The sequence below is a fragment of the Pempheris klunzingeri genome, chromosome 17, assembly GCF_042242105.1.
Source record: "Pempheris klunzingeri isolate RE-2024b chromosome 17, fPemKlu1.hap1, whole genome shotgun sequence".
In the NCBI taxonomy this organism is placed as follows: domain Eukaryota; kingdom Metazoa; phylum Chordata; class Actinopteri; order Acropomatiformes; family Pempheridae; genus Pempheris; species Pempheris klunzingeri.
Window position 1 is genome coordinate 2156035 of NC_092028.1, and position 25586 is coordinate 2181620.

The following is a 25586-nucleotide window of genomic DNA, read 5'->3' on the forward strand; positions in this document are numbered from 1 at the left end:
TGTATTTAACCGTACAGAATCATGTTCCCAGAGCCTTTGGTGTCTTGTTTCATTTGAGAAAGTGGGACCATTTGATTTTTGTCATTCCTGCTTAAGATTATTAACAATTATTCACATTTCAAAACTATTTCAACATTTCTTTCAATCAATTCTTCAATTACCTGTTGCTACTCTAATTTACACAGTAAACATTAGTATATGATTGGATAGAGAAGAGTGTCAGTGTTCATTATGAGCCTTAGTAATAGTTATATAATGTAAAACATAAAAATGACACAGTGTTAATGTAATAACATGACTGAACATATACTGACTCTATGAACGTCTTGTCCACTGCAGTGGAAACCTGAACAAAACTAAGAAATCTGACAAAACTTGTTTTAGTCTGGTTTATTCAAGCTTTTGCTTGCAAGAGGATCAAGTCAGAATCTGTGCAGGAGTCAATAAATGAAACAGCAGCGCTAAGTAACATGCATTCCTTATTTTATGTTAATGTGACAGTGGGTATTAGTCTGTGTTTACCTGGTCTATGCAGTATGAAATGCATGAAGGTGCTTGAAGGTCGATGGGTTTGTGCTGCTTCTTCTGTGATCCTGACCATTGTTTTAGTGTTTTTAATGTTGAACTGGGTAAGTTGTCTCATGGGTACGACAGGGCGCTGACAGCAAACATTTGGCGTTTTGTAGACATTTTGTATTTTTTATGGGTCCGAGTCATTTTTCATCTCGCTGTTGTTTTTGTAATAAAACTTGATGAAGCATGATTAAACATTTCATAATCAAATGTTTAACCCTCATGCACCCTTATGGACATTTGCCATGTTAGGTGCTGAGAGTAAATATTTTTTAAAATCTAACAATGCACTAAAAATTCAAAGTCAATGTTGTTGCTAATCAGTGACATATACTAGACTATAAACAAATCCCACATACTGAAAATGAATTAATCTTTGGTACTTATGGTCAGAACTCAGTGAAAGTGGAAAGAAATATTAATATAGTGATACATGAGGGTTAAAAACAGGAAGGTAGCGGCTTTAATGTTACTCTCCTTTCCAAAGGAAAGGCCAAAGACGTGTGGTAGCATTAAACCTTTATCAGCAGGTTTAGGGCTTACTTTCATAATAAGTTGTTATGAAACTATGGCTTTAATAAAAGTTTTCAAACATTCCTTAACATCCTTTATTTTATTATATTATACTGTAGGTTTTATTTTCCTCTGTTTCCTCACTTTGCATAAAGAAACATGTACTCCAGTCCCCCCTGGCCTGCACGCTATTGTCCTGTCCCCTCATCTCCACACACACACACACACACACACACACACACACGTAATGTAAAATCATTAAATCAAAATAATCGTGTTGATGTTTGAAATATGGAGTTGTGGAGACAAACTTGTCTTTCCATGGTTTATTCTTGCAAGAAGATTCAGAGTTCAACAGAGCATACAATGGTCTGCAGAAGTATGAATAACGAACAGTGACACTCAACTAGTATTTATAACAAACTAAACTAAAGTCAGTACGTTTCGACAGAGGCAACGTCACCGTTGTCACCCCAACAGTGCATAAAAAGGGCCCAATTTTCCACCACTAACTGGCTCAGAGAGGTCCAGCTGATCTTCCCCACTGGTGCCAGTATCACTGTAGGAAAGAGGAGATTTAAGAATTAAGAAATGATTCGACAACCAACTGCAATATTTAAGGTACGTTCTGGCTGTGTTTAGCCTAGCTTAGCACAAAGTTGGGAAGAAGCAGAGGGAAAATTTTAGACCAGTCTACAGCCATGCTAGAAGCCTGCAGGGCTGTGTTGGTGGGGGCGTGTTGCCTCAGGTGAGACATGAAGTCCAGTTTTAGTTATACAAGGGTTTGAAGGCCCATCAGATGGAAAAATACTGCACGAGTTTATAACTTTAATAAAATACAACTTAAATGTTATGAAGCATTCTATCAGAAACGTGTGCTTGCACGCTAGCATGGCTAGGCTACAATTTTCATTTAGCAGAGTAACCCTGTGGTGTAAAATGAGAAAAAAATGACCAGAGCTGCCAACTCACATGCCCTGACTGTGAGACAGATAACGTCGGGAGGAGAGAGGCCAAAGGAAACACTGACGGATTTTATTAAACTTTGTATAGGTTTAATTGAGCAGGATCTACTGCAGACAGCAGTTTGAAAGTAGTCAAATAAGTAAAAATCATGAAAATGTGCTAGTGTTTTGAATTTACATGAATCAGTACCATGATAATGCATGAATTAAAACAAGGCAGAGTAAAAGCTGACATGAGGCTAGAACTCCTGAAAAGCTTTTCACTGTAAATTACCACAAAGGGGTTTATACTGTTTGCATGAAAATACAATGTTCACGTTATGTGTGCTTGCACACGTTATGAAGGGAATACAACTGTCATTCCGCTGAGCAACCCTGTGATGTAAAGTGACAAATAAATGACCTTGACACTGTGATAGTTTAATCTGTTTGGCCAATGCAGCACCTTGCCAGATGATGTCACATTAGGGTTTGGCAAAAGTTTTAGCCAGATGACCCTACCCAGATGCTTTTTACCCAGAGCGTCTGTGCATGTTAACAGTTAATAGAGCTCACCTGCAGTCCTGTGCACCAGATCCAAAGGGCGCTTAGATGAGATGTGGCTTGAAGATCTTAATGATCTGGATTCGATCAGGATCCCAGACACAATTCTCCTCTAAGCCACTTGGCACCATGTTACAGTTGGGTGGCACCCAGGCGGTGTCATACACGTCACCAAATTCGGGGTCATGCCAGTTCTTCTGACGGGGGTGCCCATTATACTTGATGACGATCACTCTCCCCACATTGACTTTGACCTTAATGACGACCTTGTCAGACTCAGGGTGTTTAATAGGATAGCGCTTAGCTTTGTTCAGGTCTTTGCTGAGGTAGACGCCACGGCCGAGCATCCCGTCTTCAGAAGGGCGAAAACCTGTTTTCCGGATCGACTGAGCAGCCTCCCTGGTGGTGCCATGGTACATGACATATGTTTTACCACTCAGTGGAGCAGAGTTGCCCCGGAGAAATATCCCAGAGGGCAGATCACAGTCAGCCATAGACCACTCGTAAGGCATATTGGAATCAATATCACTGCAAGAAAGAGGATTATCAGTGTAAGCTTCAGCAGAATTCCACGTGAAGGAACTAAACACAAATAAATATAAATATAAATATGCAAATAAAGCAATACAGGAGTGAAACCATAAGATTAAGAAATGATTCAGCTAAACATTACAATGTTTAAGGTCCATTTCAGGTTCTGGAAGTGTTTAGCTTAGCTTAGCACAAAGATGGGAAGAAGCACATTACTCTATAGTTTGTATCTATCTATCCATCAATGAACATGCAAGGTGAATTGGTAACAGCTCATCACATGTGTGTCAGACTTAGAGGAGGGTTTGACTGACCCCGGTGGAATGATTTCAATGAATTCGATTCGATCAGGATCCAAGACACAAGCCATCTCCAGATCGTCAGCAACCACGCCACACTCAGGTGGGACCCAGGCGGTGTCATACACCTCGCCGTACCTGGAATCATGCCAGGTCTTCCGACGCGTGTGGCCCCTGTGATCGATGCAGATCACTTTCCCTACGTCGACCACAACCTTGATGACGACCTTGACATTCTTAGAGTGTCCAAGGGGATAGCGGCTAGCTTTGTCCAGGTCTCTACTGAGGTAGATGCCATGGCCGAGGACCCCGAATACATTCCTGCGAAAACCTTTGTCCTGGATGGCTTTAGCATTCTTCCGGGTGGTTCCATGGTACATGACGTACCTTGTATCACTAACTAGATCAGAGAAGCCCGGTTGATCTTCCCCATCAGACTCATCAAAGCGATCTTCATCCCACTGGCACGACATGTTGGTGTCAGTATCACTCTAGGAAAAAGGATTATCAGTGTAAAGGCTTCAGAAGGAACTAACCATCATTTCAAATAAATCAATAAAGGCATGAAACCAGAAAATTAAGAAATGATTCAACAACACACTACAATATTTAAGGTCCAGAATGTGTTTAGCCTAGCTTAGCTCTTAATGAAGCTCTATCAAACAAGAAACAAGATGTCTAAAGTCCTTAATCTATAATGGCAGCATGAGCAAAAGGACTCCAAAGTTCAAATTGTAACTTAGCGTTAGTGTTAACTGTAGGTTGGCAATAACCTACAGTTAATTCCCCAGAAACTCAGGTTGCTCGTATTCTGCTGAGGAACCTTGATGGGCCACAGTCCCCCATAAATTGGCTAGGAAGATGTCTGGGTTCTGGACCAACACAAGTTCAGAAATGCTTCTTTCAAAATATGTTGGAGTCGGGAAAATACACAAGGAAGACCTCAGGAGATATGAGGAATCGCCTGCAAAACGATTCATTGTGCTCTCTCAGACAGAAACACCAACAAACTCGAGCCAATCCCGAGATTAGACTGATTTAAAATCCTTTGTTCTTTATTGTATACTCTATTATATACCCAGGGAACTCGAGATGTCTCCATCTCCAGATAGCTCCATCTTGAGTTCTTTAAACCTATAGGATCTTTTTTATTGGCAAACTTTCTGTCAAGTTTAGAAAGTACATGATGTCGTGCAAAAGCCCCTCAAGGATCCAACAGTGCCGGAAAGTACCTAAAAGTCTCTGGCTCTATTGTGTATAGGGCTGTTTGTTTGGGGTTTCCAGAAATTTCTGGGAGGTAAGGCTGTGGACATTATATGTCCCCGTTGTTGTGTGAACTTCTTTGTGGTTTTAATATGCTAAAAACATGATTATTATTTGAAATGAAAGATCAATGGATTTCTCTATAAGGGTCAATATCACTATAAAGTGCCTTTGGTGTCCCCATCAGAATCACTCAGTCATCATGAAAATGTAGCAGAATAATTAAACTCTGAGGTCTTATTATAAGTGACCAAAGATCTGCACACATATCAGTACAATAATATGTCTCTTGAAATGTGTTTCCTTCATTTTATACCTTTTTTTTTCTTTGGATGTACGTGATGTCCCACACACTGTTCTGCTAACTTCAGTGTGTGTAATAAGTGGTTAAATTATACTAAATCAAATTTTTTAAGTTAAGTTATTTGATAAAAACAAGTCATTTTGATCATGTATATTCTATTTTCATAATAGCATTGAACATTTTGCATGTGTCCCTGAGATTGCTGTCCACCCTGTCATTTTGGGCTAACTGCCCCTTTAAGAAACCCGCTGATGTTTTCAGTGAGATCACAACAGTGGCTGACTGAAACAGTGGCTAGTTGCAGAGGAGGTATTTACGCTTATGTTTGGTACTTTTCATCATATTAGGTGTGTAGTTAGATGTTGTCAAGCTTAACATGTCATTAACTCTGTCATAGTGAAATATCAATTAATATAAAAACCTTTCAGAAATTCTAAATATATGTGTTAAACAGTACACAGTCCGCTTGCTAACTGAATCATGTTGCTAAGTGAAGGTCCACCATGTGCTCATTAAATGCTAACATTAGCCAAAAATGTCCACCCTGTCAGCAAGCCTTCCATGACAGGGGGGACATGGTTGCCCTAATTTCATTACTATCCAAATACTTTTCCCATTAACTAAAACATAGTGTTGAGAAAGGGACTAAATAGCTTTCTGAAAATATACATTTTATAATCACTATGTAATTACAATGTATTTATTCTACTTTGAAATTGTCCCTGACAGGGTTGACATATTTTGCTGTTTGCGTGTACATTGTCTGCTTACAGTTAATTTATAAAAAGTGTGGCAGCTTGACTAACATGCATTTCTAACAGCACAACATCTACTTAATACAATAAATGTGAAGTCAAATGGAAAATCTCAGCTTTTTGGGGGGGAAATTGGGAAGTCTCAAAGGCACCTTATGGTGATATTGACCCATAAATTAGAGATTATAGCAACAAAAAAGAACGATCCACAAGGGGGAGCTGCAAACATGAGATTCCTTTCTTTTCTGTATTTTTGAAAAAAGTTTAATATTCCATAAATGTGTGCATTATACCATATATTGAGAATGTTAATATCAACCAGTGCTTTGCTAGTAATGTGATAATAGTTTGATTTAAAGTGGTGTACAGACACAGACCATAGTTATATCTCAACCTAAGAACACACTAGCATGCTTCAAACTATTAAAAAGGCAATTTGAGCTTCTTTAACACAATATATTAACTCCACCGTGCCTTCCAGATGATGGGTTGCTCACCTGCCTTATCTTACTGGTCTGGGCCCACCAGAAATGGTGAGGACTGCATGTTTCTTTGTCTTTTAAGGGCTCCCTCTCTGAACTCAGTTTCCCAGAGTCCTTACATATGTGCTAAGCACACCTGTGAACCCAGCTGCCCAGTCACCATTGGTCAATGTGTGTCACATGACGCTACATCTGCAGGTCAACAAAACCAGAGGGTCCAGCTCTGTTTTTCCCCGGCTCTCTCCTCGTCCCACCTCAGCAGCAACGACTTCATGAGCTTCTTTAATGATAAAATTCTGACAACTAGAGACTAAATTCATCACCTTTTCTAACAACATAACTCCTCTGGAAGGCATTACTCTGGCCTCCAGCTCCACTGTGAGGACTCTGGGAGTTATCAATCAATCAATCTTTATTTATAGAGCGCCAATTCATTTTTACTTAAAGAGCAGGTCTAGACCAAACTCTTTTAATTAAGAGAGAGACCAACGATTCAGGAATTCAAAATTAAGGATTCAAGAATCCCCACATGAGCAGCATCAGGTATCAGTTATCTTTGATCAGGATCCACATTAAACAGATTTCTAGAACTGCCTTTTTCCATCTACGTAACATTGCTAAAACCAGGCCCGTCTTGTCTATAGATGATGCAGAAACATTAGTCCTCACATTTGTCACTTCTAGGTTGGACTACTGTAACTCATTATTATCAGGCTGCCCCAATAAGTCCTTAAAGACTCTCCAGCTGGTCCAGAACGCTGCTGCTCCTGTTCTGACGAGAACTAAAAGAAGAGACCACATTTCTCCTGTACTGGCTTCTCTTCATTGGCTTCCAGTAAAATCTAGAATAGAGTTTAAAATCCTTCTCCTCACCTACAAGGCTCTTAATGTTCAGGCTCCATCATATCTTAAAGAGCTCATAGTACCGTACTACCCCACTAGAGCACTGTGCTCCCAGACTGCAGGCCTACTGGTGGTTCCTAAAGTCCTCTAAAGTAGTGATGGAGCCAGAGCTTTCAGCTATCAGGCTCCTCTCCTGTGGATCCTCCTTCCAGTCTGGGTTCAGGGGGCAGACACCCTCTCTACATTTAAGAGTAGACTAAAAACCTTCCTTTGTGATAAAGTCTATGGTTCAGGACTGGATCAGGCCTTAGACCAGCCCCTAGTTATGCTGCTATAGGCTCAGACTGCTGGGGGACTATCTGATGCTGCTCATGTGGGGATTCTTGAATCCTCCATGTTGAAGTCCTGAATCGTTGGTCTCTCTCTAATTAAAGAGTTTGGTCTGAGCTGCTCTTTATGGAAAGAGTATGTATGTGTGATTGGAAAATATGGAAGAATTGTTTCTCACCACTCTTTAACCTTGTCCTTCTACAACTATCTACAGTGTATTGTCTCCTCCGTCTGCCAGGCAACTATACACAGTCCTCGACTGCAAGGTGTCCCGTTATCGCTTGGGAGCAGTCGAACCTCTGCTCCCTGAGATCCTCCTTTCCTTATCACATAGAAACTCCTGTGTTACAATAAAATGTTGTCTTACTCTCTGCAGACTGCTGTGCGCACTGATTGTCTGACCTTCTTTGCAAATAAACCACAGAAAGACTTCCTGCTCCAAAGTCTTATTTCAGTTCTCACCAATAGAAGAATTTCCACAACACTACCGATGAAAAAAATGAATGACTGAGTAAATGAATGAGTACAATATAATGAACACTTAAAACAATAAAAGAAACAACAAATTCTTAGTGAGGACATTAAATGGTTAATAGCTGTCTTCCTGTAGTTGGTGCGAGACCTTAAATCGGCAAACATCTCAGTCTGACATCTCATCTGTGTCACATCAACACGTTTCACTCAAATATCTCCTCAATCACACAGTATTTATCCTATTTTCTGTAAAACATAAATGAAAACAGAAACTGTACTTCTCTGTCTGCTTCCTCCCGGTGCTGGCTGTGAGTCCACTGTTGGCAGCAGCTTCAGGCTTTAAATCCACTACAGCCCCGTCCCGCCCACATCGTGCTTCCTTCATGATCAGGGGGTAAACAACTTTTACCCTTACCACAATTAGCATTTTACACACAATAGATTACACAATTATTAGAATCCCTCTCTCGCTGCTCATTTGGCATCTTACTGGTGTGACAGTGTAGAGAAAGAAACCCTCCAGCAACAAGATAAAGGTTGTAGTCTTCCTCCACAGTCCTGTCTGTGTCTCAGGGTCACTGAGCAGCCTCTGGAAGAGACTGGCCAATCCTCTGACGAGATTTTCCCTTATTTCTGAACTTAGTGCTTTTAGAAACGTGGAGGAAAATCTAGAATGAATAAAGAAACTGACTAGAAAGAATTAGTCTCCGAGTGTTTTAATGCAGCTCAGGCTTCGTACAAAGGGACGAAACCATACAGTCATCGGCGAAGAGAACATGTCCACCACAACTTTATATGCTCGAGGAGGAAGTCATAAAAATCAGTTGGATACACAGCATTGGATTATTACAATCAAGCTAAACAATATGCGTATAAAGTTAATCACGAGCTGCTTAGGAAGGAACAGCTAGAGGTCAGTTTTATGGTTCAGTTATTAATACATGTCCACTTAAACAATAGCTGTACTCGACCAAACAGACGAGGCTTTGCCTCCGAGCTGACGGCACTTCTTGTTCAAGCAGAGCATCACATATATCAGTAATGCACTCTTCAGTACGCATTATCTAATGAGATCATTAGGTCAAGTTCATCTTCCGTCTTACAGGGGTTCAACATAAGTGGCTCATTCATTCATTCATAGAACAGATTATTGACAGCAGCATGGTAAAATACAGTGAAGGAGAGTCTTTATATTTAATATAGATTTTTCCCCTACAAAAAACCAAACACAGTACACATGTCATTCCACACAGTGTGTATGTCTTAACACAGAATACATTTCACTCGAGAGGCTCGAGAGACAGACTGCTGGACTCTCTGCTCCTTCTTATGAGAATAAAATACTCAAAGACATTCTCTTTGCTTCAGAAACCTTGTTGACATGACATGTTGTAATAGCAAAACACATTAGATCATAAAGTGTGTACGCATTGAACTCACAGAGTTAGATTAGCAGAATTACAGCACCAATCAGATGTTTGTATTAATGCAAGACAACACTTGTTGATTTTAGTGGTTTTAGTACTTAGTACTTTTAGAGTGTGGCATCAAACTGCTGATCACTAAACTGTCAATCATTAAACTGACATAATAGTGTCAGGACATCATTGGCTCTCCGACACCATTGAACATGTGATGGGTTTCGGTATGACTGGTAGAGGGTGTTTACTGACGCCACTACAGGATGGTTTGTGTATGACTCATAGGCCCACCCACAGGCCATCCTGGCCATGAGACGGCAAGAGAAAAGATTCATGCAGAAAGGAGGAAAATAGAGGAGTCGCCAGTAATTAAAAGCAGGTGAACAGGTTTAGTCAGTCTGGTCCTGGGATCTGGCTCGAGTTTGTCGGTGTTGCTGACTGAGAGATCACAATAAAGTCTTTGCAGCTGACTTCTTCCATGTTGAGAGTTTTTTCTTGTGTGTTTTTCCTTGAACCAGCACTCAGCCTTCTTCCTGCCACACTCTGTGTGGTCGTCATCGTCGTCGTGCGTCTTTGTGGGCGTTTGGTGTTTCTTAATAATTGTTGTTGGTGTAAAAAAGGGTCGGGGTTTCTGTCCAACACTTTGTCAAAAATATTCTTGTCAATACTATTGGAATCTTGAAGAAAAGGAGTTTTGAGGAAAAACAGAATGAAAAAGAAAGAGTGAAAGTGTTGGTATATGCACTGTTTTATTCCCAGTTGAGCCTACCTGGTTATGTGAAGTGTCACCTTCTTTTTTTATTTTTTATTCTTTAAGAAATCTATATTTTTGGTACAGAACTGCACTCCAGACCTCATATCAGTGAAAAGGATCGTCGTCATATCTTATATGCCAAAGAAATGTATCCTGCTCAACTGGAAGCAGCAAAGACGGCCAACATTTAGTCTGTTCAAACTAATTTTGAGCAACACAGAAGAACTGGAACACTGCACTTACACCTTAAATAATAGGAGAGACATCTCCCGGTCAAAAGGTTTAGAGCACCCCAATTCTTCCAGCTTTTTATTGAAAGGTAAGTGGTGAACTGCCAGAGGTTAAAAAAAAAGGTAAGGTTACCCAAAACTGAAAAATAATGTACATTTCAGAATTATACAAAAAGGCCTTTTTCCGGGAACAAGAAATGGGTTAACAACTTAAAGCTGTTCTGCAGCAATGGAGGTTGATCAAGTTGGTGCTACCAGTTCCTACAGGTGTCACAGGTGTACAGGTGTTACTCACAACCCCCTCTGTCTGCATAAAAGTAGTGTTGGAACACACTGTGGTGCCCCCGTGAGCACTATTTGAACAGTATTGTACTGCAGAAAGTAGTGTGTTAGTAGTGATTAACAATGGAAGAGAGACAGACCATCATAACACATGAAAATGTTGGTCTTTCTTGTGGAGAAATTGCGAAGAAAGTCAAGGTGCCAGTGAGCACAGTTTCCTTCACCATCAACAGGCTCTCAGAGACTCTGACAGGAAGACGTCTGGCAGCCCCAAAGCCACAACAGACAACAGACAGCTTGCATGATAGGCGGCCCACAGGATAACAGCTTCAAGCACAGCTTAATATTGGTCGTAGTGAGCAGGTCTCAGTTTTAACTGTTGTCAGATGAACAGCTCTCCGTTACAAGGGGCCGAGCCTCAGTGCACTAACGGGGTTCACCTGCTTAGTGTCTCACCTGTTGGCTCTTTAAGCTGTTGCGAGGAGACTCGCCTAGCATATCTCACTACCTTCCTCCGAGCGTCTGCCCTACTTCCACTGGTGGAGCACCCGGCAGAACAGCCTATGTGCCGGATACCACACACCAGCCACGCCCGTTAACGGTAGCTCTCCTCTTAATGATCCGGGCACTTGGTGTATCAGCTAGGATAGGATTTAATGACCTTGTTAGGTCCTAAGGGCCTGTTGCTTTGCTGAGACTAGGGATACCTATTATGAGTCTACTGATGTTAAAACAATATAACCTTTACTTTATATCCTAAGAAGATTTAAAAAGCTCAATGTCCACTGTTTCTCTTTAAATGCAGGTATTCTAACTTTATTGCAAAATATAGCAGGGAAAGACGTACAGCTTTAAATTAATTAACAAACACATGTTGATTTCTAACTGATTCAGTACTAAAATCATTAATCTAAAGGTTAACTTAACTGATCTTGACTGATGCCTCCTTGTTGGTTGTTCTTTAATCTGGGGAAGGAGAATAGGGAGATACTTCAGCCGTGGATCGTTCCTTCCCTGCAGCATCCTGGATGTCAGGATGAAATGTCCAACTTTGTCCAAAGTCCAGTGAGGGGATTCAACTTTACTTGACACTGTGAAGAGAAGACTTCCAGCTGCAGGTTCAGGTGGAGTTGCAGCAAGAAAGCCATTGCTAAGATGTCGGAATAAGAAAAAGAGGCTTGCCTGGGCCATGAAACACCGCCAGTGGACTACTGAAGACTGGAAGGAGGTGTTGTGGACTGATGAATCAAAATTTGAAACCTTTGGTTCATCACACAGGAGGTTTGTACGCCGTCGAGTCGGCGAAAGGATGGTTCCTCAGTGTGTGACATCAACTGTCACACACGGAGGACGAAACATGATGGTCTGGGGCTGTTTTGCTGGATCCAGGGTCGGTGACTTGTACAGAGTGAGAGGCACCCTGAACCAAAACGGCTACCACAGCATTCTGCAGCGCCATGCAGTACCCTCTGGTATGCTCCTAGTTGGTCAGGGGTTCATCCTACAGCAAGATAATGACCCAAAACACAAGTCCAAGCTATCCCAGACCTACCTAGAGAAAAAAGAACGGCCTGCACAGCCTCCAGACTTAAACCCCATCGAGCTGGTTTGGGATGAACTGGACAGAAGAGTGTCACACATTTATGGGAACTTCTGCAACAGAGTTGGGAAGAACTTTCTGAAGAATATTTGATTTCCACTGTAGAAAGAACTCAGAGGCACTCGTTAGGGTCACAGGAACATCTCCTATACTTTCTACCTTCACCACTGGCAGCTCTCTAAACAGACCCAACCCCCCAGGAGCACAGGAACGCTGCCTGCTCGGCTCTGATTTATCAGTTCAGCCTCCCTGCAATCAAGTCCAGCTGAGACTGGTCGGCCCACAGAGCCTCAGGTCAGTCAGGTGAAACTCATCGGTCTTTAACTAGTCGTCACACCTGACCCACCAAAGTAATACTAACTGAGAACCTGACAGTCAGACACATCAGCAGATCAGAACACTTTCCATCAGACTAGCTAACTTCATCTTGTACACACAGTATTGATGATATTTCCTTACCACAGTGTGTTCATGTACCTCTTGTGGCGGGAAGGAAACTCCAACAAAAATCAAAGAATCAATCTTCCAAATAGGCACGAGGAGACTTCAGAGTTCAGCGCAGTAGAGATTTAAAGCCCGAGACCCGAACAAGATCAAATCCTGAACAGCTCTAACACACAGTGCAGTCCCTTCTTTTATAGCCCACAATCAGCAGAGGGAGGTCACCTGCCTGCCCCCTTGCATCTGCACCCAGCCAGTTACAATATATCACACTTGACACGGAGGAGTTTGTTCCTCTGGCCTTCATTTGACCTGACATACCTGGGAAAGTTATTATTTTTTATCCTACAGCACACCCTGCTACGGTCCTCTCTCTGGGCCTTCACTTTGCTTTATGTGTGCAGATTGAGGAAGGAAGCTCCATAATCTGTAAGCTCAACTTTCACTGTAGTTCCTCTATTTGCACAGTTTGATAACTGTCATCTACAACTGTCAACTGTCGGCATGGGGGTTATCTCCCCTACTGGGTCACACATGTGTATTTTTATCGCTCGGTGCCTGCAAGAAAGAAGAAAACTGATCATTCTGCCAAATGCTCACACAATGTATATATTATAAGTTGGACTATTTGACATTAAAAATGTGTGGTGTGTAATCAGAGGACACAGTGTGTGTGTGTGTGTGTGTGTGTGTGTGTGTGGAGAAAACATGATGGGAATCAGACTTTTCTCTTTGTTTCAGGTGCTTACTGTGAGGAAGGTTAGGACTAAGGTTCACACAGCGTGCTGCTGATGGTTTGCATTGTTTGTCTTCATCTGAACATTGAATTTCTCTTTCTTTGGACTTGCACTTGTTTTGAAAGATCTTCTCCTGGTTTGTTGGGCCACAGTAACAGTTCACTCCCTGCTGCTTCCACCTCCCCTCTCTGACGGACCAACCGCTGCTGATGGTGATGGACGCCTCTTGTGATTCTTCTACCCAACACCCAGCCATTAAAACCAAAGAATACTGCGAATGAGAAGGCTTTTCACACAGAGGCGCCGTCAAGGGGGGGCCAGGGGGGCCGCGGCTCCCCCTGAAAAAAACTTGGCCACCCCGGTTCTGATCGGTCAAGTTCACATTTGAAAATTTCGGAAATTGTAACTACGTTGTCCGAGTGAACCTCCTGCTGGCTGCTCTCCGTTACTGAGCATCTCATTAGCTCGTGTTAAGGATCACCAGCACCTGTGCCGTGATGCTACGGCACTTTTCAGACAATGAAGAGAAAGTCTACGGACATCTCTTCCATACGTGTGATGATGCAGGACAAGATAAGACCGCCGAGCAAACCCATGAGCAGACAGGGACAGAGACAGAGCAGGGCAGAGGAGCAGGGTCAGACAGGACACAGCTGATCATCCTACTGATGGACCAACAGGTGAGCTGAGAACATGAAGAAGTAAGGCAGCAGGTCAGACAGGACACAGCTGATCATCCTACTGATGGACCAACAGGTGAGCTGAGAACATGAAGAAGTAAGGCAGCAGGTCAGACAGGACACAGCTGATCATCCTACTGATGGACCAACAGGTGAGCTGAGAACATGAAGAAGTAAGGCAGCAGGTCAGACAGGACACAGCTGATCATCCTACTGACGGACCAACAGGTGAGCTGAGAACAGGGTCCATCATGAGGAAATGAATGGCAAGAGAGTAACTTCACCTGGATAAACGTGTGGTAACAAGGTGTCAACACTGAGTTATGAATCCTGGTGCAACAACAGAAAGCTTCTTGTTCATGTTTACTGGTAGAAGAGTTTGAACAGTCAGAACAGAACTGACTGTGGGTCCATAATCCAACTGTAATCTGATTACTATGGACAGCTACTCATGTTGTTACTGTTGGTTTTGCTGCTGCTATTTTAAATTCAGAGTAACTTATCGTCCTCATGTTTCATCACAGATATTTCCCAGTCAGGATCAGAGGGGCCCCTCGTGCTCTTCAAGGGGGCAGAAGACGAGGCTTCAAGAAAGACTGGCACAGTGCTCACACATGGCTAGAATCCTCTCAGAGCTGTGGTCAAATGTCTACTGTCAAAGACAATGCTTTTGTGGACATAGTCTGTTACATGTTTACAGCAGAATAAAGCTGTACTGAAAACAATCAAAGGCCTCTGTGTGCTGCTTTTAAACTAGAGTAGACTTGTTCCCTGTTACTGTTTAGTTCATTACATGAATGTACTCCCTAATAGTAAAGCTGTATAATACAACTACCCTATTAGAACAATGACTTTCCTAACTCAGAAATAAACCAACACTTAATAAAACAGGCTTGTACTGTATTAGTCCATGTACATCTAAGTAACATTAACTGTAAAATTAGAAAGTATATGAGTACGTGATTCTTTAACTCTCATACTGACATCGATCTTGACTAGCCTCAATACTTACAACAGCTTTTCTTCTTGAAATTCCGTTATTGTTTTTGGTTTTGGTGTGCCACCCCAGGATTTTCACTGGCCCTATCTGGCCCCCCCTGTGGAAAATTTCCAGTTTCCACAATGGGCCACAGGCTGAGTCACCACTGTGTTAACTCATGGGGTAATAGATAGCTGCCCCCTGCAGCCTTCATCTTTACTCAGGTATGAGTCATTTCACGTTTCTCCTCATTTGACAAATGTGTGTAGATGCACAGCTGCGAGTCAACAGGCCTGAGATGCCACCAAAACGGAAACCAGCTCTTCTGCAGCTTCAGTGGAAAAACAGAGCAACACGGGTCAATGCTTTACACCGTACGCCTCAATGTTTCTGCTCGGATGTGACACATCGAGTACTGTGTGTGTGTGCGTGTGTGTGTTTCACCTTGAGCTGGATAGATAGTGAAACCTGTGTGTGTGTGTGTGCAGTGCCACAAGTCTTGTTGGGAGACTGATTCCCAAGGACCAAGCCGCTCCCTCACAAGTTGTTTTCACTGTGGGGGAGATGCAGATCACATGATTACAGAACGCTGTGGCTGCAAACTGACTATTTGCCTTTCATATGGTGTCTCTGTGCCTCTTGTAGCTGCGGCTGGAAGCCTTCCTCTCTTGTGATGGACTGTTCTTTGTCTTAATGTAGAAAAGATACAGCTGATGAGTTTTCCTTCATGAACTCCTGTACAGCTTCTCCTGTACTTGATCCTCTTGTATGCCAAAGCTTGAATGAACCAGAGTGAAGACGAGTTCAGATCTCCCCCACAGGAAACAGATGCTCAGCTAAAGGCTAAAGACTCCTGGACGGTTCAGGTCAAAGATCTCAGGACGGTTCGGTCTGGTCTAAGTAAATGTGCCTCGTCCTACACAATAAGAGAGACTTGCATTCACAGATACAGATGTGATCAGATCAGATTTACAGATTCTAATTATTTTATTAACTTTTGTTTTCACTTCACTTCAGTTTCAGTGGGTGGGTTTATGTTTTTTCCAGGTTAGTTTTTATTGTTTAAAAATGTTTAGTTTAGGTTAAGTTTTCATTTGTTTCAGTATTCTATTATTCTTCTTTTTATTCTTATTAGAATAAGGTGGGGGTGTTTGTCTGAATTGGTATTACAATACCAACACAACACTTTGCCACATCCCTGTCTGAATAAACTGATCCTTCACTCACCTGTTCAGGTTTTTCCTTTAATTTTACCTGTCTGAACGTTTATTGAACGTATATTGTTTATTATTATTCACATGCGACATCCAGATGGAGGGCAGGAAGTCAGAGGCAGGACGGATCCAGCAGACCACGTTAGTTATCGCTGAGACATCAGTCAGTCTGTGCCCTCCCTCCCACACCATCAGCCTGGCACACGTCTGATCAGCACCAATAAGTGAAGCTGTGTGCGTCGACCAAAGGTGTGCACGAAAGCCTGTGCCGATAAAAGAGGCTCCCAGCAGTGCGTCTATCACACCACAAGACGAAGCTGGTTAACCAACCAGACCAACAACTACTGAGTATGACGGTCTGTGCTGCTGAGCTCACTGGCTGACATGTTCCCTCGTCACCATGAACACACACACAGTCACACACACACACACATGGTCCTGCTGCCCTAAACACTCACCCAGCACCAAATGTGGATCAATCTGCCGCTGAAGATAGTCCAACAACCACACTTCTCCTCCTGTTTTCTGATAAAAGCTAGTGAGCAGCTGTTTTGAGCAATGAAACTACTGGCAATAAAAATGAAACTACATATTTGTGAGGTGTGTTTAAGAGACACGTGTGGTCGGAGACCTGTGGTGAGAGAATTATCACCAAACCCTGTGGCTCCTCTGAGCTGTGCAGTGATCTGGTGTCTTCAGGTCTTTTAGTTGTCCTCAGTGCAGACAGACACAGACGGTGGAGCCGTCTTGTGATTAAATGTTGTGGAGCTCGTTCTGCTGCCCCCAAGTGGCCAAAAAAGTGCCTGCAGCTTTAAACCTGCAGCGTAGAACTGACAGGTGACAAAGGTGATAGTGGCACATGAAAGCTTTTCATTTGAACCTTTTTATTTACCCCCCCTGTCACTTCTCAGTGGCGTGGCTCTTCATGTGAAGCCTCACGTAAGTCTTTCGGTGAAAGCCCTTCCCGCAGATCTCACAGCGGTGCGGTTTCTCCCCGGTGTGCGTGCTGCTGTGCTGCTTCAGCGTGGTGTGGTCGCTGAAACAGCGGCCGCAGATGTTGCACAGGTAGGGCTTCTCCCCCGTGTGGGTCCGGATGTGTCGCATCATGTTGTGTCTGCAGTTGAAGGACTTGCCGCACTCGCTGCAGAGGAACGGCTTTTCCCCCGTGTGGATCCTCATGTGCATCTCCAGGTTCCCCTGACTGTCAAAACACTTCCCACACACTTCGCAAACTTTCCCGTTTTTGTGAGTTTTCAGGTGAAGCTTTAGGTTTTCCTCAGAATTGAAATGCGTCCCGCAAACGCCGCACAGGTCTGTGGCGTGACTTTTGGCGTGATTCACCAAAGAAACCATGGAGTGAAACGTTTTCCCGCACACTTCACAGATGGTCCGAGGCTGCTGCTTCTTTGGTGATACCGTCTTCATCTTCTTGTCGACGTCGTTGCCGGTTTCATTTCCGTCGGCAGATGTATTATTCGGCTCGAGGTTCTTCTTGTGCACGTGAACCAGCAGGTGGCGTTTCAAGGTGGAGTAGTCATTGAAGCATTTGCCGCAGACGGAGCAAGGGTAGGGCTTCTCCCCCGTGTGGATCCTGATGTGTCGCATCATGTTGTGGCGACAGTTGAAGGATTTCCCACATTCGCTGCAGTTAAACGGTTTCTCCCCCGTGTGGATCCTCATGTGAGTCTCCAAAGAGCTCGAGGCCCCGAAGCACTTCCCGCAAACGCTGCAGATTTCAGCTTTCACGTGCGTTTTCAGGTGAACTTGGAAGCTCTCCTCGGTCTGGAAGCGCTCCCCGCACACACCGCAGACGTCCTTGGGGTGGACTTCCATGTGGTTCACCAAAGACACGTTGGCGTGGAAGGCTTTCCCGCAGACTTTACAGCAGATTCGTGACTTGGCTTTCTTAGTCTGGTGCAGTTTTGGGGCCATCGGTGGCCGAGGGCCCTTCCTCTTCTTCCAGTGGCGGTCGCCGGCGCTGTCATCGCTCTGAGATCCCACGCCGCCCCTCCACTCCTCATCGCTGTCGTCGTGTTCTCCCGCAGAGCAGCTGGAGGAGGCCCCCCCGTCGCCCTCCACCCTCGTCCGGTCCCGCTCGGCCGAGGTGCTCGGCAGAGGATCCCCTTCTCCTTTAGCGCTCTGATACCCGGACTGATGCTGGTCCAGCTCGTTCTTGACGTACGGGGGGGTGAAGATGAACCTGATGGTGTTCTCCTCCTCCTGCTCCTGAAGCTGCTGCTCCTCCTGGCCCCCGGGGGGGTGCTCGCGCCTCTGTTCACTCTGCGGAGGCTCCTGGTCGCCGAGGTCCAGCCTGGAGCTCCACTCCTGCTCACGCTGTTCCTGCTGCTGCTGACTGGAGGGGAAGTCCTCGTCCCAGATGGAGAGAGCCAGCTGTGGCTGGTCTGCGGGGAAAAACGACAGGAAGAGACTTTTAGCGCAAATACAGCAGATTTAAGAGTGAAAATATCATTTATAATCCACAAACAGCTCACAGCTTTCCACTGACGATTCATCTGCTGTTTCAATTAATCATCAACCGTTCAGTCAGGAAAAACAGAAAAGTGTCAGAATCTCTTAAAGTGGCACTTTGGAACATTTACTTTCCTACATCTTTATTCACAATATTTTTTCTAATTGTTATGAGTTAACAGTGGGAGCCTGTCACAATGTGTTTCATCACTCATATCCACCTTTGAATCTCTTGTTTTGTTTTGTCTGACCAACAAATCCAAACCTGGTTTATAATATCACAAGACAAGGAAAGGAAAAGCTGCAAATCCTCACAAGCAAACTGGAAATAATAGTAGGAAACTAGGAAATAATAGTAAAAATAGTTTCAGCTCCGAGTCTGAGCAAATATATTAGTGGCAGTCAGACTTCACTCATTTTATCTGGCCAAAACATTGTCATAATGTTACTGTACCAGCTGACTAACTCCAATAACACTGTAGTTAATGGATATTTGTGTACGTAGAACTAGAACATGGCACCAGACACCAGTCTCTGTGTGGGATCAATGAGTCCTGATCCAAGCTGCCAGCTCACACGGTCAGAGGAAGTCATCCAAAGGAAACTGTGCAGAAGCACTCGGATCTAATCTCCACTTCGGCGCCGCTAACACGAGCTGGTCGACTAACTGTTCGACTAACTGTTTCACATGGTTTGTTTTTCAATCACCACATCAATGCCGAACCGTCACTCGAACTCAGACCAAGTTCCCGCTGCGGCACAAGCGATGGTTTGCAGGAAAAGTTTATTCTAACGTAGAGTTTGATCTGTAAGTTGAGTCACTTGTACGCCGAATGTTAAACTGTGCTTTTGTAATCAACAATAAATCATGAAACATCTCCTGGTGTCTACATTCAGGAGTAACAGAGCAAGCAAGTGTTGCGTTTTTAAATATCACAGTGGAGTTTGGTGTTCTTCCCAGTGGGAGGGTCTCATCACACCTCCATCGATAAGAGGCTCGTTATCCTGCTCTAGCGTTCATCACACGTAGCTGCCGATCGATCGATCCCTTGATTGGTTAGTGGAAACACAGCGAGGCTAGGCTAACCCAGCTAACCCGACACCACTCCACTTCCGCCGGGAAGGTGTACGTAGACACGGCGGTGACAGCCGGAGGTGTCCCGGGGAGAAAAGACGGTAACAACCAACCTGCGTGCTTGCTGATCTTTATTCCGGGTTTTAAGACCGTCTGCAGCATGCGGCGCTGCCGGCGGATCTCCCGCTTGGACAGCAGGATCTCCTCCTCGTAGCCCGCGATGGTTTTCCTCACCGCCTCGAAGATCTCCTCGGCGGCCGCGGACAGCCGCTCGTTAACGAGCGCCCTGAGCAGCTGGACGCGGGACATGGTGCGGGCAGACCGGGCCTCGGAGCCGGCGGACGGTCGGCGGGTTCACACGCTGCTGCTGCTGCTGTGGAGGCTGCTGCTGCTGAGGCGCGTCAAGCTAACGACCGGGATCACCTGGGGCGAGCTGTTTCCGGTTACAGCGTCTTCTTTTCAAAATAAAAGCGCTATTCCTAAGACTGAAAGAGTTCAAAAACGGACTTTATTAAATGATAATGTAAAATTTACATTATCATTTAATACGATTACATTTTAATTAAGATTTACATTGTAAATCTTAATTAAAATGTAATTCCACAATAGCATTTTTCTATAAATGCAAGTGTTATCTGTGTAAAGATGAAAACACAATACTTATTCTATGACCCTGTTAAGATAAAAAAAAAAGAAGAAAAGCTGTTTGACATTTACTTTTCAAACTCCTGCTAAACTTTATAGTGGACAATAATCAAATGCTACTTTAAATTTGAATTTGAAAAGTAGCCTGATAATAATATTTCAGTCAAGGTGCCAAAGATGCCACTTTTCAAGCAATCTGAAAATAGAGAAGCATTTGACATTTACTTTACAAAGACTTGCCCTGCTGTGCAGTGGACAATATGCAGATGCAATAAGATAAACAGCCCACAGACAACACATAGAATGTGGAAAATCATAATGCAATTGTGAAATTCAACTTTATATAATCATTTTCATTCTATCACTTGAGTTCAGTCCGCAGTGGGACAGCAGGCTCCTTCACTGAGCACTTCCACCTTTGATTTACTCTCTCAGCTAAAATGTGTACATACGGTATCAGTCAAACGTTTGGTCACACCTTCTAGATTAATACTGAAGACATCAACACTTTTTATTTGCCCATATCTTATCGGTCTTCTTTTTTAGATGTATTAGATGTATTGTGTGTTCATTCTTTTCATTTGTTTGTATGTTCAGCTGTGTAGGCATATGAACTTTTTAAATCATGTACGATTCACGATAACTTATTATAAAAGTATACAGGCATCCTTCAGTGCTGCCCCACTACTCACTAGCATACAATAATACTGTGTGTGTGTGTGTGTGTGTGTGTTTTCCTCCATATATTGTAGCTCCTTTCTTTGTTTCTTCCTGTTCTGAGTGCTGAAGTATTTCTGTCTTACGCTGCCTCATCTTTTTATTCCTATTTATCGTAAAATGTAAACTGAATGTAATTGTTTGTCAAGACTTGTTATTTCAAGTGACCTTAAGAAAACAAAATAAAGACATTTAAACAATGGCTTTATTGAGTGAACTCTGGGACTATATGACTATACGACTGTCTGGACAGTGATGTGGTCTTCCCAGCAGATGGCGGTCTTCCCTAAAGCAACACCACCAGCAGTCCCACACTGAACAACACCTACAAATAACCAGCAGCGACATCTGGACTTCAACATTCAATAGTTTTATTGTGAAAAAGTCTCTCTCTTCATAGCCTCGCCTTGAAACTGTACAATCAATAATTTAAAAAAGAAAAATGTTCAGCTTTGAGTTTGCAGAACATTCACGCACAGACACACACTCACACACACTCACTTCAGATTACTCAGCAGCTTTAGCTAAAAACTAGAATAGTGTTTTACAGGTGTGTTTTTTACCCATCATCATCATCATCATCATCATCATCATCATCCTCATCATCACAACAGCCCACTCCTTTATACAAACACTTCCACAATAAGCAACATCACCAGGCATCCCTGAATCTCCCACCTTCCTCAACGAAACATTTCCATTTTTTAAAAATATCCACAAAAATCCAAACTGGAAACTCGGGTCAGGAAAAACACAATTTTGCAAAAGAGGTCAGCAAACACAGAGATGAAGGCAGAAAGCATGGAGGAAAACGGTTGTTCCCACATAAGGGTTAGCGTGCTCTGGGAGGCAGCAGCAACAATAAAAACCTTCCCCTGCTCATCACAGAGAGGGAAACCTCTTCCAAAACAAGCTTGGCAACAAGCACGAGTCAAATTCCTTTTCGGCTCCTTTTCCTTAAAACACTGATGGCGACGAACAAACACAAAATACAGACTGAGCTGTGTCTAGATCTCTCTTTCACCTTTAAACCTGGGAACACGTGGAGACTGAAGCCATGAATAAAGTCAAATAAATAGAAATAAAAGACAGTTTTACCCTCCTTAAAGGACCAAACCGTGTTCTTCTCACAGCTGCTGGTTTCCACGTATTCAAATACAGTCTGCAACAACTAGAACATAACGCTCGCTGACTGGACTCATCAGTTTTGGAGGTATTTGGCACATAGAAGAAGTTCTGCCTCAGAGTTTTCTGACTTTAGCCCAGGATCCAAGGGATCGTGTCCTGTTTGAAAACTGAAGTCAACGGTGACCTTTTTTACATTCAGTCAACTCAATATTCTCACTTTTCAGTTTCCAGTCACAGGAAAAGGTCGGGGTTCAGATACTAAAGCCTTCTGGCAGAACGTCCTGAAGGAAAACTTCTCCACCTGCAGGCGTTTGGTCATGAACCAAAGTACTGGACGATTACATGCTGACCTGATGATGGCACTACAGGAACCAACAGATCTCTGATTCCAGCTTCTTAAACGTGAAAATGTTCTCATTTCTTTACTCCTCGATGACAGTAGAGTGAATGTTGTTTGGATGGTGGACAAACCACAACACCTAAGAAAATCAATAATGAAAATAATCGCTAAAACAGAACCCTGCCCTCTAACAGCAGTCTGTTTGTTGTCCAAGAGGACTATCTGGATCCAAACAGGCTAATCAAGCAGCTTGTGCTCCGTCTAACTTAAAACTGTGACTTATGGCAGCCATTTCTTATCTCACGTGAACGGACTAAAGCCCCAACGCTCCTTTCTGTAGCCGAGGGTGCAGATTTAGTGACTTTACAAGCTCCATTACTTGTCACTTGTTTAATATGACCACTGAGATTATTACGATGTGTGACACTCTCTGAAAAGCTCTTTCTCTCTGTTGATGCAATGGTTTTGGGCACAATTTTGTATTGTCTTTAAAACAAGTTAAAACAAAACATTCATATACAACAAGCTGAGAAGCCAAAGTGAATCTGTGCTGCTCATCACTACCCACGAGTCACAGGAGACACAACGAAGGGACGCAAGAAGCAGAAATGGTTTGTAGAAAACGGGCTTAAACTAGCTAAAAGGCTGGTCGGCTCTATCCTGCTGTAAACTGACTCTGGACCAGTGAAAAGTGATGCTTATGTTCAGATGGAGGATCCACCAACCCTGACGCTGAGAGCTAACACTGAGCAGGAAAAACAGGCAGATGCTGAGGAGGACAAGGACGGAGAAACAGACCACGCTGAGCTTCCTATGGAGGAGAAGAGGATGAAAGGAGCAGTGAGGTAGAGACAGAGCCGGGGCGTACTGATGAGGCCCTCCAGAGATCTATGAAAAGAGCATCTATTATTCAGCAGCTATGAATCATGGGACAGCATGCGGAGGCGGTGGTGCAGATCAGAGAAAGAGGGAGAAGAAGAAGGAGAAGACGCGCTGCATTCATTCCTGTGGGAGATCCCGTCGGAGCGGTTTGGTGTTCGGAAAGCAGCGACTCGGAAGAGCTCACGTGTTCGGACCAGTTTCAGTAAATCAGAAACCGTCTTCAGGCTGCCGCTTCTGTCCGATCGACTCTTCACACGCAAACCGGCCGACTGACAAGCTGGAGCAAACGTTTCTTTTTAAACAGCTGATGTTTAACAATATTCACAACTCGTCCACACTTAGCTGCGGCCTCTCCCACAGCACATGAATGCAGCACCAACTCGGAGCACATGGCTGCTAATTTCTTAAAGCCTGTCAATACTTGTGTCCTGATCAGGCTGGTGATGTTCTGCATTTTTCTTAATGTCACCGAAACCCATGAAAAGTCCAAAACAAACCCAGTACTAACAAGTACACCGGCACAAAGTGTGGATTAATCCGCAGCTGAAAATAGTCCCCAACCACTGCACCATTTCCTCTTGCTCATCACAGTTTCCTAAAGCCAATGGCGTCTTTAAATGGCCTCGTTTGTCCAATCAACAGCCCAAAAGCCAAACACATTTGGTTTAACATCATATATTGTAAATCCTCAGAATTTATAATATTTAAAAACAGCAACTGTTTAGAATTTTTGCTTGAAACTTAAATGATTGAAAATCAGTATGTCTGGTTATTATTTCTCTGTCGGCCTTTCACAGTAAAATGTTCACTGTTGTGGATTATTGTTATCAGTCAAGTTTAGAGTGAAACCAGCGGTTTGGTCCTTTAAGTCAACACTGTGGGAAATGAGAAGCCAGCCATAAAGGGGAGTGAGAGACAGTCACAGAAAACTGCTAAACATGGGTGACTGTTTACCACCAACACTAAAGAGTCCACCTCACCTGATGGCTTGTGCCTTCACATCACCTGATCCTGTCCAGCTACTCTGACTGGTTTCTGTTTACACTCATCAGACCTTTCACTGACACACGAGGACGGCCAAACAGCAGCAGCCTCAGATATCTGAGCTCCCTGTCTCTCCAGGTTCACGCTCCCTCCGTGTTTAACACTGAAACGAATGGATGGAAAACACATTAGTGCGTACCATATGGATGGGAGGGATGGGGGACTCATCGTACTGCAGGGAAAACAGAAAGTGAGGAAAAGTGTGTATTATCTTCACTGGGTTTAAAATTTGGCACGGGATCGTTAAAGTGATATTCCACCCAAAATCTCTTTAGTATCAAACACTCTTACCCTGAGGGCTTAAAAGGTCTGTAGTTTGTTCTTCAGGAAGGAAAACATGCATCATTTTACCACAGAAGTGACCAAATAATCCGTCTTTTACGTTTCATAATGAAATATTTAGTCTATAAGCTGCCTGAACAGAGTGAACCATGATTTCCCAGAGCCTCAGTAGACGTCATCAGAGAACTTGTTTTTTCCAGCCAAGCGTCCAAAGCCCAAAGATATTTCCTTTAAGATGATACAAGACAGAGAAAGCAGCAAATCCTCACATAAAAGAGACTGGAAACATTTAGCATTTTTCATTGGACCATCGACTGACTGACTGACTGACTGACTGACTGACTGACTGACTGTTTCAGCTGTAGTTCAAATTTTCCAAACACTTGTACTGTCAGCAAAAACACGCCCCAATGCTGGATTTATAAATATCCTGCTGAATCAGTGATCACTGTTGTATTTAGTGCCCTGTGGACCTTTCTGTGTCTTCAATAAACTCAAAACATGGAGTTTGAGTGGAGTATCACTGTGAGGAGCAGCTAGAGTTGAATGTGTGTGCGCGTTATATAAAATTAGGCCGGACTGGTGGTGCAGCAAGTGACAGCTGTGACGTGACGAGTGAGGTGTGAAATCTGAGAACATGAAGAGTCCCTAAACGGTTGGCAGAGATGGAGGAGGAGGAGGAGGAGGAGGAGGAGGAGGAGGAGGAGGAGGAGGAGGAGGACAGTCAAATTAACCTCTGCTTCAGAGAGCAGCCCTAGCTGACACAGATGCGAAGCTCTCCTCTGTCATCT

At 43.5% G+C, this 25586-nt stretch overlaps 2 protein-coding genes across 2 annotated transcripts; both read right to left on the minus strand.

Moving 5' to 3' along the window:
• Positions 1 to 1413: 1413 nt before the first annotated feature.
• On the minus strand, positions 1414 to 8236 carry LOC139216884 (uncharacterized). Its single transcript, XM_070848115.1, has 4 exons — positions 8154 to 8236; positions 3440 to 3915; positions 2607 to 3122; positions 1414 to 1645 (listed from the first exon to the last, which is right to left on the minus strand). Exons 2-3 carry the CDS (start codon positions 3895 to 3897, stop codon positions 2639 to 2641), a joined length of 942 nt encoding a protein of 313 aa, XP_070704216.1. The 5' UTR covers positions 3898 to 3915; positions 8154 to 8236; the 3' UTR covers positions 1414 to 1645; positions 2607 to 2638.
• Positions 8237 to 17099: 8863 nt separating this feature from the next.
• Positions 17100 to 20107, minus strand: LOC139217124 (zinc finger protein 3 homolog). Its single transcript, XM_070848411.1, has 2 exons — positions 19871 to 20107; positions 17100 to 18615 (listed from the first exon to the last, which is right to left on the minus strand). Exons 1-2 carry the CDS (start codon positions 20064 to 20066, stop codon positions 17114 to 17116), a joined length of 1698 nt encoding a protein of 565 aa, XP_070704512.1. The 5' UTR covers positions 20067 to 20107; the 3' UTR covers positions 17100 to 17113.
• Positions 20108 to 25586: the final 5479 nt, after the last annotated feature.